Genomic DNA, 13,028 nt, shown 5'->3' on the forward strand with positions numbered 1-13,028 from the left:
GGTTACTGAGCTTGTCCGAGTCACATCCTTTCTCTGGCTTCAGTTTCCCAATATGTAAAATGAAGGTAACCCCTGACCTGTCCTGCTGCGGCTACCCTTTAAGGATCAAATGGAGAGCCCCTAACTCACCCACCAGACCCTGCCCCACCACAGCCAGACCAGGCTCACATGACCCACTTCTCCTCCAACTTCCGAAATTTTTAGTTAGTTCCTCAAATCTGCCCAGCTTTCTTTACCCTTCCACAGTCTTCCTATTTACATGTTCTCTGCCCAGAATTCTCTCTTCTCTTTTCCTAGTCATTTCCAATTTAATTCATATTAAATGTCACTTCCTTTTAGAAGCTTTAGGCTTAATCGCTTCTCAGCCTTTTGGCTAAGATCAAGTGTGGAAGCGTTAGGTCGGGTACCTTTGTATTTCCTCACATTGAGGTCTTTATTTATGTGAGTGTTTGGTTTCTAGGTCTCCCCCAGAGAAGGGTGGCAATGCCTGCTACAAAATAAAACCACACATAAAAATATCTGTTGTGGACAGTTGCCTGGACGGAAGGACAGTGAATTGCATGCGAAAGCCCTTCAGATACAACGGCGTCTTGGCGCTCGTGAAGGGCAGCGGATCACATCCCGGGCTTTTGATGACAGTGGGATCATGCGCTCCCGCACCACGTGCAGTCGGTCAGAAGACACCCTCCCGGAGCTGGTCCGGGACCCGGAAGCGCGGTCTCTCCCGAGCTTCCTGGTGCACTAACTTTTGTGCCACGTGGCCTGAGGCCCGCAGCTGATTGGACGGCGGGTCGTCCCGCCCCTAGCCTTGAGTCCCAATGGATGCCCGGTGGGGCCGCAGCCAGCCTGAAACCGCCAGACCATGGGGGCCGCTGTGGCTGGGGTCCTGGGCTTCCTGCTCCTGGCCGCCGCGGGGGGCTCGGCCGGGGACGAGGCCCGGGAGGCGGCGGCCGTGCGGGCGCTGCTGGCCCGGCTGCTGGGGCCCGGGCGGGCGGCCGCCTTCTCGGTGTCGGTGGAGCGCGCCCTGGCGGCCGAGTCCGGCCTGGACACCTACCGCCTGAGCGGCGGCGGCGCCGGGGCGCGAGTGCGGGTGGTCGGCTCCACCGGCGTGGCCGCTGCCGCGGGGCTGCACCGCTACCTGCGCGACTTCTGCGGCTGCCACGTGGCCTGGTCGGGCTCTCAGCTGCGCTTGCCCGAGCCGCTGCCCGCCGTGCCCGAGGAGCTGACCGAGGCCACGCCCAACAGGTACGGGGCCCGCCCGCCCGCCGGGCTCCACGCCCCCCCCCCCCCGCGGTTGCCGGCACCTGCCTCCCGTCCCGGGGCGCCGCCCCTCGCTGAGTCCCCGCCCCACCCCGCGCTCTCCTGGTCGCTACCGCAGCGACCGAGACTGAACGTAGCGCCGGCCTTAGGGTGGCACAGCTCTGGCTTCAGATCCCAGAGGCTCTGCCTCTCAAAGCCGTGTGTGTCCTTGAGCAAGTCACTTAGCCTCTCAGAGCCTCGGCTGGCTCATCTGAAAAGTGGAAGTAATGACCTCTACCGCGCAGTGTTGGTTGTGAGGATTTGCACGGTGACGGGGGTAGAATTTGTGGTGCAGAATTAGTGACCAAAAAACGCTAGTCATTTCCCTCCTCACCTTCTGTTGGAAGATGCACCACAGAGGAATGGTATCCACCCCCTCGCAGCCTCCGTTCTGGAGCTTGTCCCACCGCAGGGAGGTCGTGTGTTCACTCATCTGTCTCCCCTTTAGACTGTGGGGAGAGAGACCCGCCCCCCCCCATTCCAGGATAGGGACCGGTGTTGCCATAGAGCACTTAAACACGGTGCAGAAGGGGGCTCTAGAAGGGTCAGCTGTGCTCTCCCAGATACCTGTCTGGCTACAGGTCGGGGGCACGTAGGAAGCTCCCGTACTGATGCCCACAGTCCGAGGCCCCAAATGGGAGGGTCTCAGGACCCTCGCCAAGAAAGTTCTTGGCTTTTGGGGAGGAAGATTCAAGAGCGAGCCGTTTAGAGAAAGGGACAAAGACTTAGGAAGTCTAGAAGTAAGAAAGGTGCTACTTCACAAAGTAGGGATCTCTCCTCCCAGAGGAGGGGGACGACACACACCCCTTTGCTTCTAACGAAGGGATTTATAAGTTTTTTTTAAATTAGCTATCCATATAGGGAGAGGCTTTTCACTTTGGCTTTAACCTTTACATTGGCTGGTTAGCTTTTCCATTGTTTCAGGGTTGTGATTGGGTTGTGGATTTACCCATAAGGAGCAGTTTTAAGAATGTCCAGCCTTTGTGGCTTTTACTGCCCGAGGGAGTGGGGTTTTGTGACTCTTTTTATGACCTGCTGACTTTTAGATTAAGGGTCAGCCTAGAACCAAAATGGCTTTACTTTGGTCACCTTGTCACCTGAGTCTCCCTTCCCTCCTGCCTCAGTACTGAGTCTCAACTCCACCTGGGGTGGGTCCTGGAGTGAAGCAGGAGAGGGGTTACATTTGGGACCCCTCCCCTCTGGGCTAGATCTGGGGTGGGGGGGGTGGGGGACATCCCCACTGCCCCCAGGGACATGCCGCGGCTCATGCCCCTGCCCGCAGGTACCGCTATTACCAGAATGTGTGCACGCACAGCTACTCCTTCGTGTGGTGGGACTGGGCCCGCTGGGAGAAGGAGCTGGACTGGATGGCACTGAATGGCATCAACCTGGCACTGGCCTGGAGCGGCCAGGAGGCCATCTGGCAGCGGGTGCGTGCCCACCACATCCTCCTTCCCCCTGTGTCCCTGCCTCCCCCACAGCACAGCGTCTGGTACCCAGACTAAAGGCTTCAGAAGTGTCTGTGGCGTGCACGGTGGCCCCAGCCCTCTGGAAACAGGCTTCTATTCTGAGCCAAAACACAGAGGAGCGCTCTTTATCCTTATTTGTGGCCCCAGTCACGCAAGAATGAATGACCCTCTTCCCCACAAGAGCCTCTGAACAGGACTCCTGGCTCCTGAGTTCCAGCCACGTCCTTTCTGAGGTGCAAATCTGGCGGAGACCTGCTGCTGTCACACTCAGGAGCTCCTGTCCCCTTCGGGCTGTCCCCAGCCTGGGCGCTTCTGGGCCTGGGCCCTGAGGGCTCTGGCTGCCCTGGGCCCCGTTTCGGCCCCTGTGGAGCTGGCCTCACCCATCACTCTAGCCAGCCTCGTTCCATGAGGCCTTCTAAGGCCCCTTCCCCATTTTGGGGAGAGCCCCTTTGTGCCTCACCTCACCCTGGCGACAAGGCTGACAGATTAGTAAACTCACCTGTTCACAGGTCTGTTTCTCTTGGACTCTGGGCTCCTGCCAAGGGTCACATTTTGTCTTAGTAACTCCAGGGCTCAGCACAGAGAAGAGATGAATGTTTGTGAAATGAATGAATCAATGAATGGAGACGAATGTATCTATGTGTACTCATGTGTGGCGATCGCCCTCCTCCTCAGGTGTACCTGGCCTTGGGCCTGACCCAGTCAGAGATCGATGAGTACTTCACCGGCCCTGCCTTCCTGGCCTGGGGGCGCATGGGCAACCTGCACACCTGGGGTGGCCCCCTGCCTCGCTCCTGGCACCTCAAACAGCTTTACCTACAGGTAAAAGGACGGAGAACGAAAGGGGGCAGAATTGGAAAGTGCTAGAGAGTCATGGGCCAAGGAGGGTGGTATTTGGCCAGCCTCAGGGCTCTTAACTGGGCCTTGAGGGGAACTCTGTGTGCCCCGGGGGAGTGAGGACCTACGCCCTCAGGGCCATGCCTACCAGCTCCCCCTCCATTGTCCCCAGCATCGGATCCTGGACCGGATGCGCTCCTTCGGCATGACCCCAGTGTTACCTGCATTTGCAGGACATGTCCCCAAGGCTATCACCAGGTAAGGTTCCTCCCCCCACCCCCTGCTCGGCTCAGAGAGGAAATTTCTTCTTCCCTGCAAGACGTAATTAAAATAAAAACTGAAGTTCTGGATGTAGGCGTGGGCATGATTCCTGGCTCTGCTACCGACTAGCAACATGAACTTGGACTCAGATTACATGACTGCTCTGTGCCTCCGTTTCCTTACTTGTAAAGTATATGTGGCTCGGCACAGTCTTCGCAAGTGGCCCCTCTTATTTAGTGACACTTGGGGTGCGCCAGTCTTCTCTGTCCTTTCTGCTTCTCTGTGCTACTGACTCTTCCCCTGCTGTGACCGGAAAATTCCTCAAGGTCCAGCTGAGACCTCCCCTCCTTCAGGTAGCTTTGCTGAGACCCCCAGCATTGGTTACCACCTCCTCCATGCCCATGACAACCTGGTTCCCACGACTGTCACAGGGCTTAGTGCATGCTGCTGGCCTTACTGGCCACCCCTTCACCTCCCGCCTGGGTGGCCAGATCCTCATTCATACAGTCAGAAGACATTTGTCAGACAAGGCTCAGTGCCGGGTCCTGGGGATGCAGCGACAAAGGCGCGCGCTGCGCTCTGCCCCTGCTGGGTGACAGGTTGACAGGGGGAGACAGGGCAGGGATAAGGGCGGGAATACACATGGGCCCACTTCTCTGTCTGGGCCGCCTCTGCGGGGAAGCCAGGGCTCAGCACTGGGCCAGATCTTGAAAAGCTGAATGTTGCTTGTTTCAGCCCGTGGGAGGGGGAGAGACAGCAGAAGCTTTTCCAGATGAGGTGAAACTCAAAGGAATAACCAGCTAGATAAGCAGGGAGGGAGGAGGAAAGGACTCCAGCCACAAGGCACAGCATGTGCAAAGGCACAGAGGCAGGAGAAACTGGGATGGGTTCCAGGAACTGCAGAGAAGCTAGTGAGCTGGCCGCGGATACCCACATCAGCCTCCGGTAAATGTCTGGATTGCCCCCCGCCACTAGGGTGTTCCCTCAGGTCAATGTCACCCAGCTGGGCAGCTGGGGACACTTCAACTGCTCCTACTCCTGCTCCTTCCTCCTGGCTCCGGAAGATCCTCTATTCCCTATTATTGGGAGCCTCTTCCTGCGGGAACTGACCAAAGAGTTTGGCACGGACCACATCTATGGGGCCGACACTTTCAACGAGATGCAGCCCCCCTCCTCGGAGCCCTCCTACCTTGCCTCAGCCACAGCCTCTGTCTACCAGGCCATGGTCACAGGTTCGGTGCCAGGGGGAGGTGGGAAGGGGAGGCGTGGCACAGCTTGGTGGGGTGGGAAAAGAGACTGGGAGCAACACCGTCACACTGACTCACATCACCTGATGGTCTACCAAGTACTTGTGCACACACACACCATCTCATTTAATCACACTGTGGTGGAGAGGTGAGCTCTGGAGCCAGACAGCCTGCTCCAGCCCTGGCACTGCCACTTTCTCCCTGTCAGTGCCTCAGTTGCCTCGTCTGTAAAATGAGGCTCCCTCGTAAGTAGAATGATGCCTGGCCCAGAGTAAAGTCACTAAGTGCTGGCCATTGAAAACGTTCTGTTTGGCCTCTGCCTCCGAGCTGAGGTAGGTAACACGGGCCAGAGGTTAGGGGATGTGTTCCAAGCCGGTGCATGCTCCTCCTGGGGCACAGATGTGAACCCAGTGCTCCTTCCTGCCACTTGCAGGGGTGGGGCAGAGAGGGGCCAGGTCGGGAATGGCCGGGGGGTAGGGGTGGGTGGGCTGTGTGTTAGCCAGGAAGGGAACCCCTTGGCTCCGGCTTCCTTGAGAGTGAGCACCTGCTCCAAGCGTGATCCAGGACTGGCGGCATCAGCATCACCTCAGAGCCTGTCAGGTCTGCAGATTCTCCTGAATCAGAATGACTTGCGCTTGGGCCCAGGAATCCGTTTTAGCCAGCCTTCTGGGTAATTCTGATGCTTCATAAAGCTGGACAACACTGGCCTGGAGCTTCTAGCTGGGAGGAGGAGCTTCTAGATGGGAAGGCTGTGTGGGATGCTGTGCCCCGTGGGCTGGGGGTGACCGGAAGGAGTGTCCCATGATAGAGTCATTCAACTTCTCTGGACCTGTTTCCTCATCTGTAGAATGGGGTGAATGTTCCCCTGCCCCATCTCCTCTCATCAGCCCTCTTCTTTGTCTCTCCACCCCTGCCCCAACCACAGTGGACCCTGATGCCGTGTGGCTGCTCCAAGGTTGGCTTTTCCAGCACCAGCCCCAGTTCTGGGGGCCTGCCCAGGTGAGCGCTGTGCTGGGGGCCGTACCCCGTGGCCGCCTCTTGGTTCTGGACCTGTTTGCTGAGAGCCAGCCTGTGTACATCCGTACAGCCTCCTTCCAGGGCCAGCCCTTTATTTGGTGCATGCTGCATAACTTTGGGGGCAACCACGGTCTGTTCGGGGCCCTGGAGGCCGTGAACCGAGGTCCTGCCGCTGCCCGCCTCTTCCCCAATTCCACCATGGTAGGTACAGGCATGGCCCCGGAGGGTATTGGCCAGAACGAAGTGGTCTATGCCCTGATGGCGGAGCTGGGCTGGCGGAAGGACCCAGTGGCAGATTTGGAGGCCTGGGTGACTGGTTTTGCGGCCCGTCGCTATGGGGTCTCCCACGGAAATACGGAGGCCGCCTGGAGGCTACTTCTCAGGAGCGTCTACAACTGCTCTGGTGAGGCCTGCAGTGGGCACAATCGCAGCCCCCTGGTCAGGAGGCCGTCCCTGAAGATGACTACCACTGTCTGGTACAATCGATCAGATGTGTTTGAGGCCTGGCGGCTGCTGCTAACAACCACTCCCAGCCTGGTCACTAGCCCCACCTTCCGCTACGACCTGCTGGACGTCACTCGCCAGGCGGCCCAGGAGCTGGTCAGCTTGTACTATGGGGAGGCGAGGACGGCCTACCTGAACAAGGAGCTGGTTCCCCTGCTGAGGGCGGCGGGCATCCTGGTCTACGAGCTTCTGCCCTCGCTGGACAAGGTGCTGGCTAGTGACAGCCGCTTCCTGCTGGGCAGTTGGCTGGAGCAGGCCCGGGCAGCGGCCGTCAGTGAGGCCGAGGCCCATTTCTATGAGCAGAACAGCCGCTACCAGCTGACCCTGTGGGGGCCCGAGGGCAATATCCTGGACTACGCGAACAAGCAGCTGGCGGGGCTGGTGGCTGACTACTATACCCCGCGCTGGCGGCTCTTCATGGAGATGCTGGTGGAGAGCCTGGTCCGAGGCGTTCCCTTCCAACAGCACCAGTTTGACCAGAATGCCTTCCAGCTGGAGCAGACCTTTGTCCTCAGCACACAAAGGTATCCTAGCCAGCCCCACGGTGACACTGTGGACCTGGCCAAAAAGCTCTTCCTCAGATATTACCCCCGGTTGGTGGCTGGCTCCTTGTGACCGATTAACCACCCCCTGGGCGGCGTTCTTCCCAAATTCCGGGCCTGGGCAGGTTCCCAGGGCCTGGAGCTAGACAAGCATCACAGGAGGGCCCCAGGCCTGGGCAGAGGAACTCAAGGCCCGCTGGGGGACCAAGCCTGGGAACTGCAGAGGGAGGTGAGCTGCTCTCCTCCCCCACTCCAAATTTGGGATCAAAGTACTGTTTTAATACGACTTAATAAACTGGTGAATCACCTGGGCCTATCTGTCCAAACGTCACTACCGAGATGGCTGGGAGGACTCCCGGCTACAGCATGGACACTGGTGTGGATGCCATTTCCCTCTGCCCCCTTGCCTCAGCCTCCCTGTACATAATACTGACACCTGACCTTGGAACTGATAATACCCTCCCCAAAATGTATACTTTCACACCCTCAGCAGCAAACTTTGGAACCTATCGTTGTCCCTATGGGACAGAGGCACACACAGGGGAAGGGTGCCCAGGGCACTCAGTGCCCACAGGCGAGCCCACATCTGCTTGCAAACTTTGCCCTCCCTCTGGCCAGTAGCTGAAGAAGGGGTATGCCCAGGAGTGGCCTCAGCTCTGCTTTGACCAAGATAAAGGGTGGGGAGAGCAGGCCCCAGACTGGCGGGAGGGCTCAGCCTTGAGATTATGCTGGAGACACAACAAGGGGTGGGCATGCCCTAGGCGGGTCAGAGCAGGGGCTCTCGAGCTCAGAGACCCAAGCCTTGCATTCCCGGCGCCCCTCCAAGCTCCTCTCCCCATGGACCGCACTGTGGTGCTCATCACGGGCTGCTCCTCCGGCATCGGCCTGCACCTGGCTCTGCGTCTGGCATCCGACCCCTCCCGGAGATTCAAAGGTATATGAGGGGCTGCGACAGAGAGAAAAGAGCAGTCGCTAGCCCAAGGAGACCCAGGTAGGGGTAAGCAGGGAATTCAGATCCTTGTCTTCTCCCTGAACCTCCAGTGTATGCCACGCTGCGGGACCTGAGGGCGCAGGGCCCGCTGCGGGAGGCGGCCCAGTCCCGAGGGTGCCCTCCTGGCTCCCTGGAGATGTTGCAGCTGGATGTGAGGGACGCAGATTCCGTGGCCGCTGCCCGGGCACGGGTGACCGAGGGCCGCGTGGACGTGCTGGGTGAGCCTCCCTGCAGCACGTATGCAGGAGCCTTCCCTACCCTATGTCCAAACCAAAATGTCCTGAGGCCCCGGGAACACAAGGGGACCGGCTGGGTCTGAGGAAGGCGAGGCAGGTGGGGTTCGGCGTCTCTTCCCCGCAGTGTGTAATGCGGGCCGGGGCCTGCTCGGGCCGCTGGAGGTGCAGGAGGCTGGCGCCGTCGGGTCTGTGCTGGACGTGAACGTGGCAGGGACGGTGCGGACACTGCAGGCCTTCCTGCCGGACATGAAGCGCCGCCGCTCGGGACGCGTATTGGTGACGGGGAGCATGGGTGGCTTGATGGGTGCGTGGAATGGGGCAGGGCCAGCGGGAGGAGTGGGGCCTGGTGACAGTGCCAGGGGCTACAGTGGGCTCCGGGCGCCTCCAAAAGCTTCATCTCCCCTGGAAGGGCTGCCATTCAACGCCGTTTACTGCGCCAGCAAGTTTGCGATCGAAGGTCTATGCGAGAGTTTGGCGGTTCTGCTGCCTCCCTTCGGGGTCCAGTGAGTCACCGCCCCACCCCCAGAGCCCTCTGAACCCTAACTTTGGGAACCCCAGGCCCCTGACCTGTTGGAGCCACTCTCACGCTGGTCCCTCTCCACTGCGGCTCACATTTGTTGTGTGCCAGGCGCAGTACTGGGCACTTGGCACTCGTTATCTCACTTCTGCCACCCAGCTGGGAAACGGAGGCCCAAAGAGGTTAGGTGACTGGCCCAAGGTCACACAGCTGAAGGGAGCCTGCCAGGTTAGAATTCTGACACACGGCTCCCTCACACTCCGGGGGGCCTTTCCCGCTGTAAGCCGCTTTTCAAACGCTCCCGAGGCCCACGCGCATACCCCTTCCCGCCCGCCCCGCCCGCCTAGTCCGGCTGCTTATTGCGCCCCCGCCCACCCGGCGCTCAATGCCCGCAGCGTGAGCATCATCGAGTGCGGCCCGGTGCGCACCGCCTTTCAGGAGAAGCTGGAGGGCGGCCCGGGCGGAGCGCTGGACGGCGCGGACGCCGAGACCCGCGACCTCTTCTCCCGCTACCAGCGCCATTTGGAGCGGATCTTCCACGAGGCGGCGCAGGACCCGGAGGAGGTGATCGAGGTAGGCGCCGGGCGCGGCCCTGGGAGCACGGACGGCGCGTGGGGGTTGGCGGCCAGCCCCGGCGAAGCACCTCCTCCCGCTGCCCCAGGTCTTCCTCGCCGCGCTGCGCGCCCCGCGCCCCGCGCTGCGCTACTTCAGCACGGAGCGCTTCCTGCCCCTGGTGCGCATGCGTCTCACCGACCCCAGTGGCCGCTGCTACGTCGCCGCCATGCACCGCGCGGTGTTCGCCGACGAACCCGCCGAGGAGTCCGCTGCCGACCTGGGCGGCCCCGCGCTCGGCGCTCCTCCCGCCGCCCCGCAATAAAGGCTTGGCCCGCCGCTGTCTGCCGCGCCCTCCTTTGCGACCCCAGGGGCGCGCGGTTCTGGGGGGGGGGGCGGGGACGTATGCGACAGGCGGCGCGTGCAGCGGGTGGGTGATCTGGAAAGACCGTGGCTAGCCCGGGTTATACCAACGCGGAAAGCGAGGCCCAGAAAGAGGAAGGAGCTAGCCCACCGAGGGGCAAGGTCGAGAGTGAGTCCTGGATTCCCGCAGGGTGTCTGCAGCAAGAGTGAGGCGGACCTGGGAAGGAGGAGAGTCCTTTTGTGATTTGGCCCCCACTAGTCAGGAGACTTCAGGCAAGGGCCTTATCCTGAGTCTGTTCTCTTAACTGTAAAATGGGTATAAGACCTATATCATGGGTTGTATGAAGGGTTGAGATAATTCCTGGAAGTGCTGGGAAGGAGGTTTTAATAGCAGGCACCGCTATTACCGCTACTCTTAGTGGTGTTACTATTATGTGTTCGTATGCAGAAGCCCGATGTGTAGAGAAGAAACAGGCCAAGTGAGTTATAAGGCTACAGCTCCACACATCCTCCTCCGTGTCCCCTGCCCTAGACAGAACTCAGCTGGAGGGATCACCACCAGCCCAGAAGCTGCCACTCACCAGGAGGTTCAGCTAAGGCTCCAGGGCAGGCTGGCCTGCCCAATGGGCTATCCTTCCTGAAGCCAGAGGCAGAAGCCAGAGAAAGGGCTTGCAGGGTTGTGGGGTCAATTTCCTGCTAACTTCCTGAGAAGTAGTGTGCTGAAGAAGGGGTGAACAGGGAGGGTACTAGATGAGGAGGGTGCGGGTAGAGGACAGGGGTAGGGGTGCCTAAGAGATGGGGGAGAGGGAGGGAAATGACTACTTGGAATGGGCAGGGCCATGGCTACAGAGATCTTGGGAAGCCAGAATAGAGGGGAAACTGCTGGGGGGTTGTTTGGAACCTGGGGGGAGGGCAAGGAGGTACAGCATCTGGACCTGCCACTACCTCCGGGTAGCCATCCACTCTGGGCGTTGGACTGCTGGCTACTCCTGGGACAGGGCGCCTCAGCCAGCTCATCCCTGCTGTCTCCCTGCCCTGCTGGCCCATATGGTTCTGCTGTCCCTTCAGGATCCAGAAAGGCCACCGGAAGGGGAGAGGGCCAAGATGGCATGAATCTCTGAGACCTGCTCTCAGAGCCCAGTTCTTGTCCCCCAGTCTGTTCCTTTGCACCCCAGTGTGAGTGTGTGTGTGTGTGTGTGTGTGTGTGTATGCATACACTCACAAGGTCGCACCCTGGGGTGGGGACGCAATGATGAGAAAGGTAAAGTGTGACCCCTCCATGAATTTACATTCCAAATGTTTTTAAAGATTTTATTTTTTTAATTAAATTTAATTTTTTTAATGTTTATTTTGAGAGAGAGCGAGCGAGCCTGTGAGCAAGGGAGGGGGCAGAGAGAGAGAATCTCAAGCAGGCTCCTTGCTATCAGCACAGAGCCCGACTTGGAGATAGGGGCTTGATCTCAGGAACCGTGAGATCACGACCTGAGCCGAAATAGAGAGTCAGACACTTAACCAACTGAGCCACCCAGGTGCCCCTAAGATTTTATTTTTAAGTAATCTCTGTACCCAACGTGGGGCTCGAACCCTCAACCTCAAGATCAGGAATCACACACTCCACCAACCGAGCCAGCCAGGTGTCTCAATTACATTCATACTTTTTTTTTTTTAATGTTTATTTATTTATTTTTGAGGGGGGGAGAGAGAGAGAGAGTGAGAGGAAGACACAGAATCCGAAGCAGGCTCCAGGCTCTGAGCTGTCAGCACAGAGCCCGATGTGGGGCTCGAGCTCACAGACCACTAGATCATGACCTAAGCCAAAATCAGACGCCTAACTGAGCCACCCAGGCGCCCCACATTCATACTCTTAATAGTCTCCTGCAGTCCCATGACTTCGAGGACTGTTTATGCACCCATGAGCCTCACCAAAGTCTCCAATATCTCCAACTGCATTGCTTCCCCAAATTCCAGACACACATCAACTTCCTACTCAACAGCTCCACTTGATCCCTAATAAACTTAATGTGTCCAAACGCAAGTTCTGATTTCCAGATCTCCCACTGCTCCTGCCCCAGTCTTCCCCACTTCAGTACCCGACAACTCCACTCTTCCTTCTTGCCCATCCCTCAACCAACGCATCAGCAAATACCTTCAGTCTTCAAAGATTGGAAGGTATTTTGGAATACTCTGGAAATCACTCCAGTCTATGCACTCTGGTCTACCATCACCGCACCTGGATTATTGCAGTGGTTTCCTAACTGGTTGCCTTGATGCGACCCATGCCCACCAAATAAAATTTCCACAGAACAGCCAGAATGATCTTTTTTTTTTTTTTTTAATTTTTTTTTTAACGTTTATTTTTGAGACAGAGAGAAACAGAGCATGAACGGGGGAGGGGCAGAGAGAGGGAGACACAGAATCGGAAACAGGCTCCAGGCTCTGAGCTGTCAGCACAGAGCCCGATGCGGGGCTCAAACTCACGGACCACGAGATCGTGACCTGAGCCGAAGTTGGACGCTTAACCGACTGAGCCACCCAGGCGCCCCCAGAATGATCTTTTAAAAATGAAAGTTATTCCATGTCTGTGCTTAAAACACCTCCTGTGGCTTTCTAAGTAAAATCAGAGGCTTTTCTCCAAGACCTCCAACACATTCTTTGATCTGGCCCCCACCTCCTTTCTGACCCTATCTTTCATCACTTACCATCATCTGATTCAGCCCTACTGGCTTTCTGCCCCAGGGCCTTTGAACTGGCTATTCCTTCTATCTGGTACAGTTTCCCTAATCTCTGATTCTTCTCTTCCTTCAGGTCTTTCCCTGGACGACCTTATCTAAAGTAGCATTCCCTACCCCCGCCCCCCCACGCCAGTTATAGTTCCCTTACCCTGTTTCATTTTTCTTCATAGCGCTTATCACCACTAGATGTGTCAGAGATTTCTTTATTGACCTGCTGACTTTATTGTTACACATTTATCTATAACTTTCACCACCCTATCCCAAGACACATAAGAACTTAAGCTCCAGGGCAGCTCGTTGGTTTGTTTTGTTCACTGGTTGATCCCTTATACCTAGAACCATTCCTGATCATGGGAGGCACTAAATCCACATTTACTGAATAAAACTGACTGTTGGTTCACAACCTACAAGTTCCCTGGGTGAAATCTGAAACTGGCTCCCATACACAGAGGCCAAGGAGA

At 57.8% G+C, this 13,028-nt stretch overlaps 2 protein-coding genes across 3 annotated transcripts; both read left to right on the forward strand.

Moving 5' to 3' along the window:
- The first annotated feature begins 798 nt into the window (after window positions 1–798).
- On the forward strand, window positions 799–7,488 carry NAGLU (N-acetyl-alpha-glucosaminidase). Its single transcript, XM_045488939.1, has 6 exons — window positions 799–1,245; window positions 2,582–2,729; window positions 3,444–3,590; window positions 3,778–3,863; window positions 4,842–5,098; window positions 6,039–7,488. The coding sequence occupies exons 1-6, from the start codon at window positions 863–865 to the stop codon at window positions 7,247–7,249; spliced, it is 2,232 nt and encodes a 743-aa protein (XP_045344895.1). The 5' UTR covers window positions 799–862; the 3' UTR covers window positions 7,250–7,488.
- A 115-nt stretch (window positions 7,489–7,603) lies between these two features.
- On the forward strand, window positions 7,604–9,815 carry HSD17B1 (hydroxysteroid 17-beta dehydrogenase 1). 2 transcript variants are annotated; one of them, XM_045488941.1, is made up of 6 exons: window positions 7,604–8,110; window positions 8,218–8,385; window positions 8,528–8,707; window positions 8,813–8,906; window positions 9,316–9,493; window positions 9,582–9,815. In XM_045488941.1, exons 1-6 carry the CDS (start codon window positions 8,014–8,016, stop codon window positions 9,795–9,797), a joined length of 933 nt encoding a protein of 310 aa, XP_045344897.1. In that variant the 5' UTR covers window positions 7,604–8,013; the 3' UTR covers window positions 9,798–9,815. The 2 variants fall into 2 exon arrangements, with proteins under 2 accessions (XP_045344897.1, XP_045344896.1); XM_045488940.1 differs by having other exon boundaries at window positions 8,528–8,906.
- Window positions 9,816–13,028: the final 3,213 nt, after the last annotated feature.

This window comes from Leopardus geoffroyi, chromosome E1 (assembly GCF_018350155.1).
Source record: "Leopardus geoffroyi isolate Oge1 chromosome E1, O.geoffroyi_Oge1_pat1.0, whole genome shotgun sequence".
Taxonomy (NCBI): domain Eukaryota; kingdom Metazoa; phylum Chordata; class Mammalia; order Carnivora; family Felidae; genus Leopardus; species Leopardus geoffroyi.